The 20,940-nt window shown below is 45.1% G+C and overlaps 1 protein-coding gene and 2 non-coding genes across 3 annotated transcripts; all 3 read right to left on the bottom strand.

The window, feature by feature from the left end:
* Window positions 1–2,055: 2,055 nt before the first annotated feature.
* On the bottom strand, window positions 2,056–11,683 carry LOC146983750 (homeobox protein Hox-B9a-like). The gene is made up of 2 exons (XM_085785476.1): window positions 10,786–11,683; window positions 2,056–2,420 (listed from the first exon to the last, which is right to left on the bottom strand). The coding sequence occupies exons 1-2, from the start codon at window positions 11,432–11,434 to the stop codon at window positions 2,185–2,187; spliced, it is 885 nt and encodes a 294-aa protein (XP_085641602.1). The 5' UTR covers window positions 11,435–11,683; the 3' UTR covers window positions 2,056–2,184.
* Window positions 11,684–18,678: 6,995 nt separating this feature from the next.
* trnak-cuu (transfer RNA lysine (anticodon CUU)) lies at window positions 18,679–18,751 on the bottom strand. The gene has a single exon. It is a non-coding gene; the product is annotated as a tRNA-Lys (tRNA).
* A 355-nt stretch (window positions 18,752–19,106) lies between these two features.
* On the bottom strand, window positions 19,107–19,182 carry trnak-cuu (transfer RNA lysine (anticodon CUU)). The gene has a single exon. It is a non-coding gene; the product is annotated as a tRNA-Lys (tRNA).
* Between the last annotated feature and the right edge of the window lie 1,758 nt (window positions 19,183–20,940).

Here is a 20,940-nt window from a genome sequence, read left to right as displayed (position 1 = left end):
TCAATAAAAACACCTTCACGCTTCCAGTGGGCTGGCTTTTCAAATTAAAAGCATCGGACAACAACAACAAGTGCGCGTGGGTTTCATTTCAGTAGGGCCACTTCCGTTGTGTTGTGAAATGTTGCAGCACGCATGTTGTCAAATAGATGAAGATGTTTTATAGATGTGTTTGTGTTCTGTCTGTTTGTCTGCATGTGTGTTTTTATTTTATTTTATTTTAATTTATTTTTCTAAGCTGCAGCGCATTGAGATCTCAGAGTCAGACCACCTTCTATGAGCTTCCTTTGTGTTGGCAAGCTATGTGGTTACACACGCACACACACACACACACACACTGGCACACATACACAGACACACACAAACGTTGTAAACTGCCGTGAAGTCAATGTGTTGTTTATGATCCGTCTATAAAACTGCCATCGGACGCCATTTAACTGCGCAGACACTTCAAATAGTGCCGCAGCCGCTCGGCCTTTTCCAGCCTGGCCTCTGGAACACTCCGACTCACGCGTAAACACCACTTCTAAAGCCCCAGATATTAAATAAACTGTTAAAACTTTTAGTGTGAGAATAAATCTTTGTGTGTCGGCGGTGGAGTTGAACATGTTTCAGTAGATGTGTGGTTGGGTTTTTTTTTTTTTTTCCGGTCTTCCCTCGGTTCCAGGTTTTATTCTGGTACCGCCGCTTGTTTTTTGTTTTTTTTCCTGAAATGAGAGAGAAACCCGCCTTGCATAGCAGATAATACACATATAATATACTGTGTGTAGAAAAATAGAGCTGAATCTTTCTTACAATGCAACAGACCGCTGGTCTTTGCTCACAAAGACGTTGTGCGCAGCAGAAATGTGAAATCAGCGTTTATCGCTTTATCCTTAAAAAATAGCAGCTATGAGAGATGTGAAGGAGCGCGTGTCACCTGTCTGAGTGTGAGCGCGTGCAGGGTCCAGGAAGCTAAAGAAACTCACAATCTGTGAGATCAATCTGATTCAAGACCGAGCTCACCTGGGTTAATCTGATCTGGATTCACCCCCCCAAAAAAAGTGAGGATCCAGTGAGAGGCTGCTGTGTCTGCTGCTCTCAGATCAGCTGTGCTGGCACGAGGAGCGGGAGGAGCATCGATAACCCTCAGCGCATAAAGTATTAGGAGAGGTACCGCTGAAGGGCGCGAATCTGCGATATCGACAAGCAGCCTAATCGGATCCCAGGTTGCTGAGTCGGTGTCAAACCCCCACACCTCCACCCACCCGACCCCCCCACCCACTAGACCCGCGTCCTCCTCACTACTGATGCCCCACAACCGGGAAACAAACGGCGGCTTCGCTGACCGAATCACGGCGCCTCCCGGTCCAACCCGGTCCAACCCGGTCCAACCCGGTCCAACCCGGCCTCAAGGAGCGAAACAAGAGAAAAGAAGAAGAAAATTAAAGATGAATATCGTGTCTGTGAGTGTGTGTGTGAGTGTGTGTGTGTGTGTGTCCCCTGGGGCCCCTCGTGCTTATTAATGGCCACGTGAAAAGCCGGTTTCAGCACCTTCGCGCGCCTCCGGTGTCAGCGACGGAACAATAAATAACTAATAAGAGGAAGAGCAGAGAAGAAGCAGCGTGTGTGTGTGTGTGTGTGTGTGTGTGTGTGTGTGTGTGTGTGAGGCGAACGCCAGGCGGTTTGCTGCTTCATATCCCTCCGCCAAAACACCAAACACCAGTTTATGGTATATTATAAAATATGGTGATGATGACGATGGCACAGTAAGAGTCCGAGCCACTGGGTGCAGAGGGAGTCCAGTTCTACCCATCATCATCATCATCATCCTCCTCCTCCTCCTCCTCCTCCATCCTCACCCAGCTGCAGGTTGTCCGGGCCTCAGCTTGAAGCGGCCGCGTCCTCGCCGGTTGTTAGGGATCAATAAAGCCATTGATCAGTTCTATCGGCTACAGATGCTGCGACTGGGATGAAGCTCACGTGGTAGGTAGGGCCTGGAGGTTAAAGGAACATTAGAAACAGCGGGTCTCTCTCTCTCTCGATCTGTGTGTATGTGTGTTGTTGTTGTTGTTGCAGTTCTTGGGAAGGCCATGTTGTGTTTTTATAGATACAAGAAACAGGGGACTTAATGTTGAGTACAAGGTGTGTGTCGTGTGTGTATTTGTGTGTGTTGTGCTCGTGAGTGAGTGAGTGAGAGTCCCCGTCTTAGTCCTTGGGCTGCTCCTTGGTCTGTTTCTTCATCTTCATCCTCCGGTTCTGGAACCAGATCTTCACCTGCCGTTCGGTCAGGTTGAGCGCGCGCGCCACCTCATGCCGCCGGTCCCGCGTGAGGTACATGTTGAACAGGAACTCCTTCTCCAGCTCCAGAGTCTGGTATTTGGTGTAGGGGCATCGCTTCTTCCTGGAGGAGCGTGCGTGTAGCCAGTTGGCCGAGGGGTCATCTGCGGAACGAGAGGGAGGGGGGAAAAAGGAAATGAGGTCATCAGAGAATAAAAAAAGTGAATACAGTATACAATCATATAAATGTATCCCAGCCTGCTCCTAAACACAGGGAACGACGCGGCGCTGTGCGTAAAAGTAGCAGAAACCTGCGCGTTGTGACTGACACGTTGGTGCGTAAAGCAGGTTTATGGTGTCAGCGGGGCCGCGCTTTAGACACAAGTGGATCCGTGGATGTTTTATTTGACACCACGTGGAAGACAGACGGCCTGGTTCCGGTGATACGGCGAGACGGATGGAAAATGCAGATCTCAAAAAGAAAATACAAGAGACTCGGATCAAAATTAGAAGATGATGTGTTCAAGTGCGATGTTGACAATAGGATCAGAGAAAAGCTGGGTCGATCCGCTGCTAAATAATATCTGACTGGGACCCCCCTGAAATAAAAAAGAAAAAGAAAAACGGAAACAGAGGTCCCCCCCCCCCCCCGAGTGATGACAGCGTATAGACAAAAACACTCCTTTTTTGTCTGTTTGCGTGAGAATGATGATCACATTGCGGCTCAGCGCGCTGTCAATGCGTCACTTCTGATGGCTCCGAAATTAATAACTGTCGGGAAATTTACGGCCCTCGCGGGATGAGAGGAAATATTTTTCCTGTGTTCATCCCTCTCGCCCTTCGGAGGCTGGATTCAATATGACTCCACACAGCTCGGTTGGAACACAGCGAGCTGAGCTGCGCCTTTTCTCATCTGCTAATGAACACAGCGCGTTTTTTCTCTTCTCCCACTCTGGAGCCGTGTTTGAAATAACAACAGACTTTTAACGAGGCCTATCGTTTCTTCTCAGTGAGATGGAGTTGTTTTCATCTTCTCCCTTCCATCTGTATCTCTCTCTTACGACTTTCAGACCCTGTAGTAGAGACTTCAAGTCTAGAACATGGGCCTGGTTTAGTTCCGAGCATGTTTCCTTTTACAAATCAAACTCATAACACCTTGTTTTAGTCTTTCGAGCGCAGACTGAGGATAAAACTCATTATAGTTAGGTAGAAAAACACATCCAGGAGGAGTGTGTGTGTGAGAGAGAGAGAGAGGCAGAGCTGGTTCTGGTTGATTCCCACTTTTAAATCTTCTAAATAAAACCTTTAACCAAGAACAGTCATTCCATGTGGTGAGGTCAGGCTCTTCCTCCAGTCAATCACAGCTCAGCGTAGCCAGCAAATAGACGCTCCCACAGGCTGCTGACTGCGAAATACAAAAAAATATATAAAAAATCAAATAAACAAGGAAAGCCAAAGATGTCTGCTCCCCCAGAGGGAAGAGCTATTTGTCAAACCTGAGGCTGATCAGCGAAGACAAATGGAAAAAGAAAATGCGCCACAAAAGACTTGTGGTGATCAAAAACAGAGGCTGCACACTGGAACTATTTTCTTTCAAGCTTCTGTTTCGTCATTGTGTTGTATCAGTGACACCATCGCCATCAGTCAGCGGTGGAGTTTCCACTCAGTCTGGAGAGGAGAGCCCGGCCTGAATGTGTTTTTGTCAGACCGAAGCCGTCCTGAGGCTGTGGAACTTCAACCACCGCAGTCAGTGTTTCTGGACTGAAGCATCATGTAAATCAGTGTGGACCAGAAAGCTGCTCTTTGTTAGAAGATATGTAGCCACAGTCCTCAGGTCTAAAACACGGCGGAGGGGACGATCTTATCACTCCACTCGTCATGGGGGGAGAGAGTCTGAGCTCCAGCACCTTTTCCACGACACGCGGGGACAAATCTGTGTGTGTGTCTCCACCCCCGAGCTGATGCTGGGTGGAGGCTTCATCTGTCTGCAATTTCACTGGTAATATTTTACTACAATGACAGTCACGCTGCTCTGATGCCAAGGCAATTCACACAGTTAAATATCACATTCACAATGACGCTCTTTTTTCCTTCCTTCCCTTAGTCGGGAGATAAAACACAGTGTTGTGTGTGTGCGTGTGTGTGTGTGCGTGTGTGTGCGTGTGTGGGCACCAGGCTACAGGCCGCGTGTTAGTGGAAGTGGATCACCGGATTCTGCTTTACCGTTGGGATGTTTTATATGAACAGGGCCGTTGCTAGGAATTCTGCCCCCCCTGAAAGAATACTAAAGTGCGCCCCTGCCCCCTGACTTTTCCACTTTTTTTTTTTTTTTAACGTATGTATGATAATTTTTTATTTAGCCTACTTTGTTTTGATGCTAATGCAGCATTACTATGAGTATTAGTCAGGGTCTTATGCACAATAATTCAGTCATACAAAGATTAGACTACTGGGGTCTTTTGTGGGCCCTACTGGGCGCTGGGCCCCTAGAGTTATCATCACCTTTCTCCCCTGTACTACAGCCCTGTATATGAACATGTTTCAAATAGGACAGAATATAGAGTCAAACATTTGTTCATATGAGCTGAAATAAAATTCTATAAGACATTTCCAAATTTTACATTTTAGTTTTGAATTTTGAAAAAGTAGGTCACGGTGTTGAAAAAATAATAATAGCATGAGGGAATAAAAACTATGAATTCTTTTTTTAAAAATTATTATTATTGAACATTGTTGTTAAAGATTAACAACTTTCTAAATGTAGATCTCATCTCAATTTAGAAATCACATCTTGAGCTGTTTCAGCTGTTGAAATTGATTTCTACACTTGTTTTGTCTTCATTTCAACCTTTCAACACGAAATTAAAAACTAAACTAAGCACGGCTCCGCCCACCCCAGTAGCCTACATCCCAGAATTAGGGAATAAGTTAGCTCCATAAAATGCTACTATATAAAAGAAAAATAGCGAATTATATAACGACACACCTTATCTATACAGCATGTTTTACATCGCCCTGCTTATAAATCCTTTCTGAAAAGCCAGGCTGCCTCGGTGCAGGCCTTCAGCTGATTGAAATACAAGTCAACGATTTTTATTAATTTCATCGTTAAGTGTTTAGTGGGATTTGATGACAAGCGTTAAGACCTGACAGTTTTATTTAGAAACGAGGAGCAGACGTCAGAGCTGACCTGTTCTTCATCACAGCATCAGCTGCCTCCATGTAAATCACCCCCCCCCCCCCCACCACCTCCCCTAAACCCCCCCACTCCTCTGACAACAATTCAATGAGCTCGTCCACAAAATAAATTCTCTCACTGTGCAAAAACCGAGCAGCTGATTCATCACGCTTCATAAACGCGCGGATGTGAGTGAAGACATGTGTTCTGTAGGCCACTTATTGGAGTAGAGAGAGATGAGAGGAGGACGCGCTCTGATTGGTCCGCTGGGTGTGAGCTCGTCACATCGGATGCTGAGGGGGGTTTTTGGGGCTAAAATGGCTGCCGGCGCACACCGCTCCATCCCCTGTCATGAGGATGGTTCTGATGGGGTTCTGGAAGACAGAACATACCCCCCCCCCCCACACACACACACACACCCACAAATGAGCTGAGATGGTCAGCGGCCATCATCAGTAAATACGTCCTTAATCCCCTCTGAAATCAATTTCCCTGCAACGTGGCCAGTATGTAGGGGATCGATTTCATCTCAGAGCAAAATAATGCCTGGTAAAGAGGTGATGAGAGGACCGCGGGGGGGGGGGGCTTTTGTCACACGGTAAAGTGGGTGCTTTGCATTCCCTGGGTGTACAATCAGCTCCAGGACCATCCATTACCCTCATCGCTGTGCTGCGGCCGTGGCTGTCACCCCGGGTGACGAACCAGCTGAGGGATGGAGGTGGGGGGGGTGATGCTGGATGGTACACACGTTTCCTCAAAGGGGTGGAGAGACAGAAGGAGAGAATGTGAGCGGCGTGGAGTTGCTCTCTCTCTCTGTCCAGGAAATATCCACGTCCACAGCAGCGTCGTCAGGCCGGGATGTCACGTGACCAGGCGCACGGATGAAAACAGATTGATATTCCTGTAAAACTGCCTGCTGTATAGCCTATGGCCCCTGCAGCACGGTGTGTTCTATTGTTGGCCTATTGTGCCTTTGCGTGCGTGCGTGTGTGCGCGTGAGGCTACAGTGATGAATGCGTGGAAACAGTAACCGAAACGGCTACAAGACTAATATCACATCCCATCTCTTTCTCTCCCTCTCTCCTTCTCGCTCCCTTTGCAATTTCACCCTAATAGTTCCAGAAACTGACCTCTCATATATCCCAAAGGCACGTTATTACATTTCCCGACGTCGTATTTTATCCACCGCCCACCTCAACCCCTCACACCCCATCTCACCCAAGCCACCAGCAGCAACACGCCAATTAATGGGGTTGTTCACCCGGCGTTATAACTTAATAAACTTCGAGGGTAATAACTTTCTTGCTCTGCCCGGCAGCAGCAGCACAAAGACTGAAGTGTAACCTTGTAGTTTATTCTGGATGGTCGCCCAGCACCAGTAACACAAAGAGAATCTGTAGCTGGAAGCTGCCTTTAAATGGATGTGATGTTTTTTAAAAGGTAGGGATTCTACTGATGTTATTCACACAGGCAATCATTTTAAATACCCGGGGAGGGGATCTGGACTCCTCTGCTGCTGCCTGCCAAGATACATCACACACACAGACATGCATCAGAGACAACTGAATCCAGAGAGTCCAGGTGAAGAGTTGGACTTGTTTCAGTCCCATCCTGCCTGCAACTACAGGCTGTACAGTTCTGAAAGTGGAGAACAAACAGTGCAGCCTCTGCAGATGCAGGTTAATGAAACTAAGCGTTTCTGCCTTTAGAAAACCTAAAACAGCAACTCTCTGGACAAAGTTCCCTCTTACTGTCAGCATGAGCTGTGATGTTTACCTCATCAGCTTCAGAGGAACTCGTCTTCTGTTGAACGCTTCATGATCGACAATATTGACATACTTGTCAATATGTCCAGTGGAGACAAAACGTCCCCTTTGGAATTATAATCTGCATACTGACCAGATTTGAGATATAGAGGTTTAGAACCTTATACGACCAAGATAGAGTTTGAGTTTGTAGATAGAACCTTTTTCTTTCCAGATTGAATGAACAAACATGCATAAAACTTCTCCTAGTACCAGAACTGGAATATGTGAATAACTCAATTTTGACAAAAATGTCAGAAAGAACCTTATAATTCCAAGGGGATGAAAACATGACCTTCAGACAACATGAAACGATCGGCATGTGCCAAAATATCCGGTCACACTCGTGTAATTACATGCATGCATGCAACTCTGTACTTATTGTGAATAAAGCTGAACAAAGCTAAGCTATGAGGTTCCTTCTTGCACGGAAGTGAGTCAGTCTGAACATCTAATCCAGCAGGAAAGTTTGACAGTGTGGTGAGGAGTTCCTCCAATGTTAATCTAAAGTAAACTGCTCCAACACTTAACCAGTCAGCTCTGACGATAAGTTAATTATCACTGGAAAAAAAAGTTAATTAGAAGATACAGTATAGCCTCATTTCTTTTCAGAGTATCTGAAGACAATCTAACTACCAGGGAGCATAATGTGTAATTTCCGACCAAATTCTCATTTAGACTCAGCAGACAGGTTCACATCACATCAACACTGAGACCACATGCAACAACAAGCTATAGTCCCGTCAGTTAAATCCTGCTTTGGAGGAATACATGTTTTGCACCCATGTAAGTGTTCAAAATGGCTGCCACATGAACAATAGAAATAGCATTCAGTTTCTCCAGTTACAGCTCCCACTACCTGCCAGAGTGACCCACTGCAATACATCCAGAGAGCAGCCACGAGAAAAAGTGCTGATGCTCTCAAACAGCTCAGATAGACACTTTTTTCTCTTTTTTTATTGAGAATGCTCTGAGTTTAGTCCAGTTGGAGGAGACCACAGATCACCAGCACCAGCCAGGGCCTGGCTGCATGGGGAAACACTGTGCTGCTGCTGGAGAGTCTAATAACTCAGGCTGGAGGCTGATGGGCTCCATCCAGCCTCTAACCTGCTCTCCGCTCTGATGGATAGCTCACCCAGCTGCTGTAATAAGGTGTGTTTGCATGCATGTGTGGTAATAAAGTGTAGCCCGGTATGATTGAAATTAGTGTTAGTAATTCTGAAGAAAAAAAAGGCCTTCTCTCTGTCTCGTGCACGCGCGCGCACCTATCATGCACGCACACGGATCAGGATCAGGCTCAGACGCATGGATCAGACTGCTCTGGCAGATATTTCGATTTATTGGGCGGGATTAGAGGAGAGGGAACAGAGCCCGTTCACATCCAGCCCGGGTTAAAAAAATACAAGAAATATAAACTAAAAAAAAAAAAAAAAAGATTAAAAAAAGAATCCTATGAATATCTTTTAATGGAGCGTTTTCCTGCTCCGCCTGAAATAAGTCAAGAGGCTCAGACTGAGCCAGCGCCGCCAGCACATGATGGATTAAATGTTGTTGTTAGTACGAGTGATGATAGAAAAACACGGCAAACCCGTGTCGTACCGGCCAAACCGTTCACGGCGTTATATCAAGATGATTGCGATTTTGTGACAGGTAAAATGTTATTATTATTACAGGGCGAGCAGATGAATAAAACAGCAACTCTGCCGCGACTGTACGAGCGACAAGACTACACGACGTAACGATGTGAAGAGTGTTGAGCCGGCTGGAGGAAATATTCAGTCAGATCGAACAACTGATCTGGACCAGAATTTGGAATAAACTGAGAAACCAACAGTGATTCTGTTTTTACAGTTAAAATGCGTCAAGGTAGAAATGATAGAACTATAGGCTACATATGAAAGAAATCATTTAGTTGAGATGGTGTTCTCTCTTCAGAAACACTATACTCCATACATGATCCATCTGTACAGAGTCCAGACTTCTGGTCCTGGCTCAGACCTGGTCCTGCACATGCAGAGTTAGTCCTCGCTGCAGGCTGAGTTACGAGGCGTCTGCTCGGCTGAGAACTAATCTTGGCTGCTGTGCGGCTCCGAGCCGCCGCCGGGTCAGTGATGGACGACCTGACTCCTTTTATGTGTTTTTTATGATTTTTTTCCCCTTAAAGAATAAGACAGGTCATGTATATGAGCGGTCTGACGGAGGATCATCCCAGCTGATGGACGCAGAGAGAGAGAGAGAGATGGTTTATCCTCATTATGTTTACAACTCGGTGCTACACACAGGGATGTGGATATGACAGCACGTAGGAGCCGGCTGCAGACACACACACAGACATGATGGAAAGTTGTTGGCTGAAGAATTAATATCAAAGCAGAGGGAAACAGTCGAGGCTCTGTGTGTGTGTGAGCGGCCTCCCAGAAGACCAGCACCACATATTATGCTATAGGCTACACAGCCACGACTTTATGATGGGACTGGCTGCTTTACAACGGAGTTTCCACAGCGGAGATAATGACCGTTCATTAACACTTGGCAAGTGGGCGGCGTGGACACCAGGCGGCCTGCAGGACTTTATACTGTCTCTGCTGCTGCACTGGGGGTCAGTGTGTGTGTGTCTGTCCTTTACGCAGACACCAAAGCATGCACGGCGTAGAGAAATGAAGCGGGGCCCTCGGTGCAAAGACCTCCAGTAAAAAAACAAAACAAACCAAATCCTCCAGTCCCAGCCGGGTCAGATGCGCAGCTACATGAACTGATGAAGCCTCTTGGATGAGGTGAAACGTCTTCCTAGACAAATAACCAAGTCCAGTTGCATTCGGTTTAAATTTCCTTGAGATAACTATGACCTGGATTCATGAGAATATTCACAGGCTTAAACCAAATCCTCATCTAACGCCATCGCTCCTTTTCAAACAAGCACAAGTGCGCATGTCCTGGTAATTAGCAGCATTCAACAACAACAAGCTTTTCCCTCCTCACTGTCACACTGATGGACTCGAGCTCTGACAACACTTTATATCTGGCAATGATGTTCTTTTCTTTCCCAAGTTTCTCACTTCAGCATCCTGATCTTTTTCCTTTTTCTTTTAGGCCTCTGCTTGTTTCAAATCACATATATAAGTTATTCATATCATTTGGATGCTTTTAGCTGCTGACCCAACCTTTATAGCACCATGTACCACTATTATAACAGACTGGAAGAGTCCATTCTTATTAGTTAGGCTACATCGTCATGTTTATCAAACTGTGTTAGGAGTCATTTATTAATGAATTAACTTGTGTTTTTATGATGAGGCTAAATTGTCTTGTAAGTTTCCCATAAGAATGTGCGCCACAGTAGCAGCGGTGCTGTGGATCCGGCTGCTAGCTCAGGGATGATGCGGCCAAATCTGCGAGTAAAGGCAGGGAGCAGAAGGTGGGGGGGCTCTCCGGCTCTCCGGCTCTTTGTTCTTGTTTTATGGCGGCATTAAAAGCTTTTACAATCTCTCACTCCTCGCCCTCTCCCTCTCTCTCTCGCGCGCGCTATTTCCTGCTTTAATAACTTACTTTGATCCACGCCGTCTTTGTCCTCACCCCCCTCACAAATGTCCTTGTTTTCCTCGAACCGCGCTCCGGGGACGGCGGCTGGATGGTGGTGGCTCAGCTCGCGCACGGCCGTGGATGTGGACTCCAGGATGTACGTGGTGGTCTCGTGCTGCTGGTGCTGTCCGCCGATTTTGGGCGCGATCTCCCCGCCGAGGTGCCCCCCCCCCAGCTGAGGCTCCAGCTTGACCTGGCCCGTCTGCTGGCCCTGCTGCCCCGCCGCCACCACCACGGACTCGGAGCCTCGCGGCGCGCAGTCCAGCCATGAGCGGAGGTAGCGAGTGTCCGCGGCGGGCACGTGCTGGGCTGGGATGTAGGGGTGGTAGACGGTGGGCACCCCGCTGGCCCCGTGGTGCGGGCTGAACGGGCTCCAGGACGGGGAGAAGACCGGGGGTTTGGGCTGGAAGCTGCAGGACGGGTAGGACTCGGGATGGGGATGCTCCGCCGCGTGCGCAGCGCCGCCGCCGGGCTGCCGTCCGCCCGCGGCTGCAGCAGCGGAGCTCGCGCCGGAGTACTGGACGCTGGGAAACCGAACCGCGGCAGAGAGTTCATCGCTCTCGTGACTTATGATGGAGTCCACGTAATAGTTGCTCAAAGTCCCAGAAATGGACATTCTCGGACATTATCTGCGTAAACGCTGCGAGTTCACTAAATAGAGAACAAGAAGAGAGACATTACGAGATTTTTCTCCCTCTCTCTCCCTCTCTCTCTCTTTCTCTTCCTCTGCTGTGTCCTCTGCTCGCTCTCCCCCTCCCTTCCTCTGTGTCTCTCGCTGTCTTTCTCTCTCCTCGGTTCGAGCCCCTTCCTTCCAAACAACTTGCTCACTATAGTGAAACAAAGTGCTACAGCCTACAGTCTTGCACTGTGCGAGGGGAATGCGCGCGTACGTGTATGTGTGTGCGCGCGCGCGTGTGTGTATGTGTGTGTGGAGGCCTGGGGTAGGGTGGGGTGGGGTGGGGGGGTTCGGGACTTTGCGAGAGGCGCAAACTGATTGGCCGGACTTTTTCTTCGAGCCTGATAAAGCGTCAATGGAGCGTAAATCAACGTTCTCCCCCTCCCTCCCTCCCTCCCTCCCTCCCTCTCTCTCTCCCTCTCTCTTTAATAGATTGCCCCTCTTCTAAATAAATTGTCTTGTTTATATGCAATATGCAAAATGAACAGTGCGTTGGTAGATGGAGTCTGTGTATCTACGGCTGCTGTCACAGCCAGAATTATAGAAAGCCCTATATGCCTCGTCTAGACAGCGTGAAATGCAAAGCGGAGACAATGGCTGACAAACAGCCTAAAGTAACACCATTGTTTCCTGTGTCTTTATGTATTATTTATTTATTTATTTACCTCATCGAAATAGATGCGCGCGCATTTCAATTTTTGAAAGTGCACCAGGCGCATTTTAAGCTGCACACAAGCAAATCACTTAAATCAATCCCAGCATCAGGGAGTCGGCATTTAAAGCACCATTAGTATAAGGGCCAATAGTCTGACACTTGAGGAGCGCAGCAGCGGAGCCGCGGCCCGTGTTCTATGTGTACAAGACAAGACAAGACAGATCGCGGTGAAATTCACAGGTGTGTTTAATTATTTAGCCAGCTCTCTAAATCTGCTCCGGAGCTTTTTCTGAGAGCTGCGGAGCGCCTGACACACTTTTATTGGCAGATTAACAGTCATATTTGTTAACGAGTGCCATTAAAGCGGGTCCTGCGCGGTTATGATCCTTGTCTTAACAGCGCAAACTACTCCAACTACTTTTTTTGGGGTCCGTTTAATACCATAATAAAATCCTACATGAGGGCGGCTGCTTTGGTTTTATAGGGCTGATATATGGCCTGTGATGGCGCGGACCGTAAACGCGACTGAGGCTGTTGCTGCCTTTTTCCCCCGGTCGGGTAAAAAGCGCTCCTCACTCAGCGGTCTGACCGCCGAGATGTAAACACAGCTCGGGCCGGAGTTCTGCGGAGGCAGGTCTGTGGGACTGAGGCGGACTGAGGCGGACTGTGGACTAGGGGATCACCTGGTTTGTGCTGGTCTGCGGGGGAGCTGCTGGTGCTGGTGTCCGTGGCTGCAGCGACTCAGGGACACAATCAGTCTTTTTTTTTAAGCTTTTTTTTTTTTTTTTTTTTTTTTAATGAGTAGACTGATGTGCAGCAACAGAGCGGACTGGCTTTGGGTCCAGACTCTTGGCTTCCTGCTGACCCTTATCAAAGTCACCGGGTCTGTAAGTGTGTATATTTCTTTACAATTATCACAGACGTGGAGTCTTGAGTCTTAGTGGGGGGAAGGCAGGCAGCTGGTCGGGGCTATAAATCTGAGCCCTGCGTCGCATACACGGCTAACACGGTTATTTACGACAAATAAATATGAACTACGCATTGCTCATAGGGGCTAACGCCTTTATTTACGAGGATGAAGGTATGGGCTGTAGTGCAGCTGAGGAGAAATGATGAGTTGGACCGGAGACAGACCGAGCGGCTGGTTGCACTTTCATTTCAGGACCCAGACCAGGAGTCCATGAGCCCCGCTTTGGCCTTTGAGCTTGAATCCAGCACATTCATCTAAAGGACTCTTGTTTCCAACTCCAGGACTTTGCGAACCAGTAAGAATCACACTGAGAAGCCTGCGCTTGATTAAACGCTGCAGTGTGTGTGTGTGATGATGTGTAATCTGTGATAATGAAATAGGTTTTCTTGCATCAAGTAACAGCTGGGAATTTAAGCTCATTAACAAATGAATAAATGGCTCGTGGAAGAGCGCGCGGCCTCGCTGAAGCGATGGCGCACGAGTGCCCGCTCCATCCTGGCTCCATCCTGCATGCATGCATGTGTGCCCTAACTTGTTTTTCAATAACACAATCCCAGCCCCGCGTTGGCAGCGTTTCTGATATGTTTAGGGTAGAAACCGACTTTGTTTTCCAGTGAGAGATGCTCGGGATGTTTCCCAGTCAACACGGCCTCTCCTCAGACCGCAGGCTGTGGGATTTTAATTTTCGGTGGGGCCTCCGCCCTGCAGACTGGGCTGCCAACCAGACAGAGCGTTAATTGGAGACACTGGTGCTGAAGAAGATTGAAAACATTATCTGCGAAACCACCTTCATTTCTACACGTTGCCTCACAGAAGTGACTTGGATCAGACTAACGCTCCCAACGCTTAAATCCAAACTACAGGCCAGCTCAGTAAGATTTGGAGTATTGTTTTGTTTTTTCACTTAACTTCTGCCACACTCTTCAAAGTGCATTTTCAATATCATGGAGTTAAAATAGTTTTTTCATCAGTCATTACGCAGGGTAACGCAGAGGGATCGGGCCAGAGGGAGGTTATTTATGGGCAAAAACTGAGCTGCAGCTGCCAGTAATGAGAACTGTAGAGTAACATGCAGATTACAGTCTCTGCAGCTCACTGCGAGCCGCTGCTTTATGTCTCTCCAGACTGCTAGAGTGATTAAAAAAATGTTGAACCATTTCAAACATTTTGGGGAAAAAAATCACATCAAACTCTCAGCTCACACGAAGAGATAAAGTTTTCATATAAGTTTATTCACAGTGAATGACATTGACCGAAGCGGTGAAATAAGTCTGCAGCCAGTAAAACTATTTACAGAACCATAACAGTGTTTATGACGGTGGCCTATCTTCGCTCCTTCTCTCCACTTGATGTTAATTCCACTTAAACAAGTCAGTGAACGGCCATAAAACTGGCTGGCTCATTAAAAAAACAGATAAGAAACTAAGTCAAGTCATCATGGAGGAGATTTCATATTTCTCATATACACAGTGTCTGACAGAGAGAGAGCTGAAATGGAATTTACTACAGTATGAATCCCAGCCGGGGATTTGTTTTTCCTGGCACGAGCCTTCATTCGGTCGAAGGGACCGTCATTTAGAAATTTTACACTTCACACACACACACACACACACACACACACACACACACACACACACACACACACACACACACACACACACACACACACACACACACACCCATTTTGTGAGTGAAACGTCGTCTTGCCTATTTCTTTTTTTATTAGGCTACAATTATTATTTTGGGATGCAGACACAGCCTGTAAAGTTAAATGGTTACATAATAATCAGTTTATTTTATTATATTTTATTTTAGGTTTTATTTTTGTTTGTTAACTCCTTTTACAAAAAGAAAAAAAAAATCTGGAATTAACACGTGCTCCATTAATGCTCTCACGGCTGAACAGCAAAGTCAAAAACGAAGAATTTCCTTTACGGATTGTATTTATTTTTATTTCATTTTTACATAAACTTTTTCAAGTTTATGTATTTATCAAATGTCACACATGACCAAATATATTTGATTTCAATATAACATGTAACTACGTGACATTCAGAGAAAACAGTCGAAATAATTCAATTTCGATAATTGGCGCGTGTTCAAAGAGGCCTGTTACATTTTAATGAGTGGAACGGACAAAACAGCCAATGACGTTGTTTTTAATTAGTGTTACATCAGATAGCTTCTTTTTTTACTTTTTCATAGAATTCCACATCGCTATGGAAAAAGCAAATAGCTACGACGCTCTTTCAAAAACACAACACAATAATAATAATAATAATAATATTTTAAAAAATCAGGAAAACAGTAAATATGCTTAAAAGTAAAGATGTTGAGCGGCTGATGAGTGTCTCGATTTTTCCTGAATTGCGTGTGCGTAATTGTGGTGTAAACATTTCATCACTTTTTTTTTCTTTCAGTAATAATTGTGCACACTCCGTACATTTTAAAATTCATAAATTCCCAGATAAAGTGTAAAATATAGCAGACTAAAGGAAATTTGATGAAGACTAATATGTCGGGGGAAGATATGAGTTATAATTCCAGGCAAACTGAATACGCACTCTTGTGTATTGTGGACCAATACTTACTAAGTTGTGTTGTGTAGGATTAAATCACTGACTGGCATCATTTGTAAAGACTGATGAAAGCCTCCTATTCTCCGGCTCCTGTGCATGATAACCTGTTTGATTGAAACACGCTATATATCTCAATAACAGCCATGTGCCTGCGCCTCATACATCATGCACAGCATCACATATCTCAGCTGAAACTCCTGAGGAGGCTCTGGGCGATCTCCCCGAGCCTCTTTACAGCTCTGATGCTAACGCTGTCTTTGTAAACGAAGCCAGCAGAGACTTATTAACTGACGGTCCACAGGAGCAGGGGAGAGTAAAAAAAAAAGCATCATGATGTGAGAAGAGATCTGAGGAATTACCCTGAGACACATCTTATTGAGGGAAGGCCCAGCTGCTATGTGTGTGTGTGTGTGTGTGTGTGTGTGTGTGTATGTGTGGTGGTGTGGTGTGCTTGCCTCCACTTGAAGGAAGTTAAAAGAAAATGAAGTGTACCTGTTTTGTTATGCTATAACTATTCATGAATAAGAACTCTTCTCACCTTGTCAGAGATGTGAAATACTAAAATCTAGTATTTAAATGTCAAACTGTATTGGAAATATAATGTGAAGATCTAAATACAAACTTCAGCACAGACCACACTTGTAGACTAGAGTGCAATAATCACTACGGACAATGCAGATAAGGAACAAGCTTTCGTTCAACTGTGGGAAACATAAATTATTATTAAAAAGGATGTTGTTTGACTCAAAAGGATATTTTAACAGCTACAGAGAGATATTTTGCTTTGTATAGCCCTTTCTCTATGATATCAGTGCTACTTCATTGTGCATGCATGTAAATTTGGATTCCAAATTGTTGCATTGTTACTGTATGTTGCTTTTTTTAATGGGATGTGAAAAGAAAACGACAATAAACATATTTTAAAAAGGATTTCAAAAAGTGTCAGTTGCATTCTTTAGAAATAAATCATCATTCAAAGAGTCAAAGAGCACTTTCAGGTTTAGTTTAGTTTATTAGTTTATTAAGGGACAGTGTGCAATAACATTAATCATTTGCAGAAAACAATGAGGAGATGGTTGCACCAGATTTAGCTCACAGCTAATTTTCATCTGTAGTCCCTACACATAACATAAAAGATGAAAAAATACACAGAATACACAGACCACAAGCTACTATACAAAGATGATACATAGAATGACACAATTCGACAATAGACAACACTTAGACAATAGAGAAACATGTATGAGGTGGGCAAAGTGCAGAGTGCTCATAGCAGCAAGATGTTGATTGTTATATATGTGTGGTGGGCTGTAGGTTGCTGTACTTTAACTATATTTCATATTAAACCAGCTCCATGAAGCTATTAGTCTATTGTTCTAATGTTTCAGCTCATTGGTGTGATGTAGGATGAACGCCTGACCTGACAAACTGTCTTTGTTACCTGTATTTTCTACTATGACAGCAATATTCTATTTCCAGCATGGCTGTTTATCCTAATAGGCCACCTGTAGACGTTGCTTGTATAAATCTAAATCCCTGAAAAGGCAAAGTTGTGTTTTATATAAAAATTGAATTGGACCTTAGCTCCAGTGTTGGTAAACCCTCACCCTTCCCAGCTCCAGTGAGAACTTCTCCAGTTAACTGAAAATAGACAGCATAATGACACCGAAGTGGGGTTAGCTGTCTCCAAACATCTGATCTCAGAGCAGTGTTCTGTCCCTTAAAGGACCTGATTCCCATTTACATTCATTATGTAACTTACTGCCCTCTTGTGGTAGCAGCAGAGTCTTGTCTTCTGGAAGCTAGCTTGACCAAGTGCTGCTTTTTTTTGTTTTTTTTAAAAATCATTTTCATGGGTGTGACCATTTCCAACTGGACAAGACTGGAGCTTGTCAAGCGGAGAGGACAGAAGTCTTTTTTTTTTCCCTTTTACGAACACTGTGCATGCTCACTCAGGAAATCCTGGGATCTTTCACAGGTAACGAGCAAAAAGTGTTGCTGTCAGCTTCAGCTTCTACCCATGAGAGATCAGTTATGACACACCAGCATTACACACATGCAGAGACAAACCATAAAGTCAACATGCACATTCAAAAACGACTTAATTCCAAAATCATTTTGATTTATTACCTCTATGTGAGATCTGCAGGAAGCCTGAGATGTTTGAGACTGACTATTGTTAGATTAGCAGAGCAACTCCTTTCAGGAAAAGACTATAATGTGGTTTGTGTGTGTGTGTGTGTGTGTGTGTGTGCGTGTGGAAAGAGAGAGTAAGGAAGGGTGGTGGAGCGGAGTTAACACTTACAACTGAAGCTGTGAATGTTCAGTTTGCTGAATGTGCATCTTTAGGCTGTTTGTCAATAAATAATCGCTACAGGAGTTCCCATGTCTTCAGACTCTGAGCCAGGAAAGATCAACAACACCGAGGCTGTACAGATTCTATATTAACGTTGGAGTGAGGCAGTGTCAGTTGATAGTAAATGCTTTGAAGATTGCCATAGGTATTGTTTCTTGCTTTCTTCTACAGAAAGGAAGCACAAAATCATAAGAGAAGACAGTTCCTGAATTTAAGATAATCCATTATAAAAAGGCCTGTGTTTTAGATTGGGCCATATTTTTTGCTAGTATAGTAAATATCTATGTTTATTGGATCAGGGGTAACACAAGCCGTCATGATTCCCACCTCCAAATCAAGCTGAGTGACCACATCTGTTAGCTCTAAACAGCCTGATAGCAGGGATACTAACTTCATGGACTTAAGCGTCTACGTATCCATTTACTTCATTAGATCTACCTGAGAGACTCAACAGGGTCATAAATCACATAAAAAGTAAGAGTTCATAAAATGTGATGCTTTGTAAACTACAATCACCTATGACCATAGACTACACATAAAGATGGATGCACATATTCTCCAACGTGAAGTTTGTCTGCAGATCCTAGAATGGTCTGCTCCTTGGTCCATCGTAAAAATGTCTAACACCCAACGTGGGACTCGAACCCACGACCCTGAGATTAAGAGTGTCATGCCCTATCGACTGAGCTAGCCGGGCTTGCCTGTCATGAAAATACCTCACTTCAAAACGAAACGCTAGCCTACACAACACATTCACAGCAGTTAGCATACTTTACTTTAGTATGCTAATTTTACAAGAAATGATCCAAAAAGATGAAGACAAAAGAACGTCAGATTTCACCACATGTTCAGATGGGTAAGGAGTGTAATTTGATCTGAGCTCTTAATTGTGCTAACAATGAAGCTAGTCGACGTGTGTTGCAGCTGCTTTAACATTGTTTCAATACCAGTTGTGTCTAGAGAGCCCATTTATGTTTTCCAACACCAAGTTCCTTTGCAGCTCTGAGATCAGCTTTTTGTTGTACTCTTGAGCTTCTCTTAAAAGTCTGCGACGCCCAACGTGGGGCTCGACCCCACGACCCTGAGATTAAGAGTCTCATGCTCTTCTACCGACTGAGCTAGCCAGGCCTGGTTTCAAGGAAAATACCTTACATCAAAAGGAAACGCTAGCTCGTACAACACGTCTCACAGTTAGCATGCTTTAGAATGCTAACCTTAAAGCAGAAGTAAGCGGAATATTTGTGTTAATCTAAGTCTTAAATAGTTGTATCTTCCGACAGCAATCACTTCTATAGAGTGTTTGGTCTGAAACACGGGTCTGTCAGTCACTCTGCTCTGAATAAAACTTGTAAAACTTCATGATGGCAGACAGAATTTCGCAGAGTTATGAATAGTTTTTTAGTGCAGATGACTGGATCACCCATCTACTGCAGCCAGAGTAGGAGCAAGTTGCCTGACCCAATATGGCCGCCTGTGAGTAATGCCTGTGTGTAGTCCAATCCACCCTCAGGCTCTTGCCATTTATTCTCCAACACCAAGGCCCTGTCCCATTCCTCCACACTTGGCTGAGTGTGCTTGGTTACACACACACTTTGCTGGTGGAACGTACTGTACATTTGCATAGTGTGCAAGCATGTATTAAGTGGCCAAGCGTGCGGGGATATTTAAAAGCAATCAAGACATACTTGACAAGTGCAGCCTGTCATCTGAGTGCCATTGTGCACACTGAAGCGCACCTTTTCTCCAAACCAATAAATACTTTGCAAAATCTATTGAATGTTAGAACGTTAGAGTGAGGATTAGTTAAATCAGGCCTATAGCCTATATGACATGTTTGAAGGTCGGCATCTTCTTGTCAACAGAGCTGAACCGCAAGTTGCCGCACGAGTTTACCCGAGTAAGGAAAAGGAATTTGATTGGTCGTTATCGAGAGGGCGGGATATTCAAAGCTTGGGGCGAGACCGAGCTCAGTGTGTGTGTGTGTGTCTAAGACGTTTGAATGACGGATGACAGATCCAATATCAGTGGCTGATGAATCGTGAGCAACGTGACATATAATCTGTGTGCCTGCATTATCCAATGCAAAAAAAAACTACCACACTTTCATACTCGAAAATGGAATTTTTCACAAAGTTTGGGCTCCATCGTCTGATAGATGAGTTATTACACTAATGTTAAGACCCAGAGTACGCTCAAATTCAATTTTCTTTTCTGTACAGCTTTAATTGTATGTTTTTATGTGTGTTTTACTTGCTGCAACACTAATTGCCCTACGGGGACACAAAGCTGAAACTGAAAGTGAAACTAAAACAGAAACAATAGCCAACTGCTGTCGGCTCCCTCAGACTCTGAAGGCGAATCACGTCTGTTAAATCATCACCGACCGCCATAGTTACATTGACACGGCTCCCAGTCAACATTTAGTCTAATATTTGGAGTTTAAATATAGCGGGCATGCTTTCCGTCTTGTGGCACCCTCAGCTGTGTGGGGGCAACCTTCTCCTGGTTTGGGGATAACTTACACACCGCCACTCTGCAGGGGCTTGCAAGTATCTAATCAGCAGACTTGGCGTGCTCAACTCCACGTATGAAAGGTAGAACGGGTGCCAGTCCAAAAAATTCAAAGCAAAAAAAGGTTGTGACAGCACTCACTTTAAGTTAAATACTTTTTAATTCATAAAAACTGCTCGGCAGCGAGAAACGGACGCGTTTCGGCAATCAGCCGTCCTCAGCGTTACCAGGTCGGTGGGTGTGTCCACTATTTAACACAAAGCCAGCTGATTCCAATCTCCATTCACGTACATACACAAAACATATTATAGGCTAAATACTGTAGAAGCAGTCAAACACTGTCAAAAAATATCATACAGAAAAATGAAGAACATT

This window comes from Trachurus japonicus, chromosome 8 (assembly GCF_045865225.1).
Source record: "Trachurus japonicus isolate A0001 chromosome 8, Traja_1.0".
NCBI lineage: Eukaryota > Metazoa > Chordata > Actinopteri > Carangiformes > Carangidae > Trachurus > Trachurus japonicus.
This window is presented reverse-complemented; position numbering and strand designations above follow the sequence as displayed.

Excerpts from the sequence above, each read along its gene's own strand:
- LOC146983750 (XM_085785476.1), bottom strand. The coding sequence starts at position 11,434 with ATGTCCATTTCTGGGACTTTGAGCAACTATTACGTGGACTCCATCATA. Across the intron at positions 2,421-10,785 it reads CAAAGACGGCGTGGATCAAA|ATGACCCCTCGGCCAACTGG; the intron begins GTAAGTTATTAA and ends CTCGTTCCGCAG.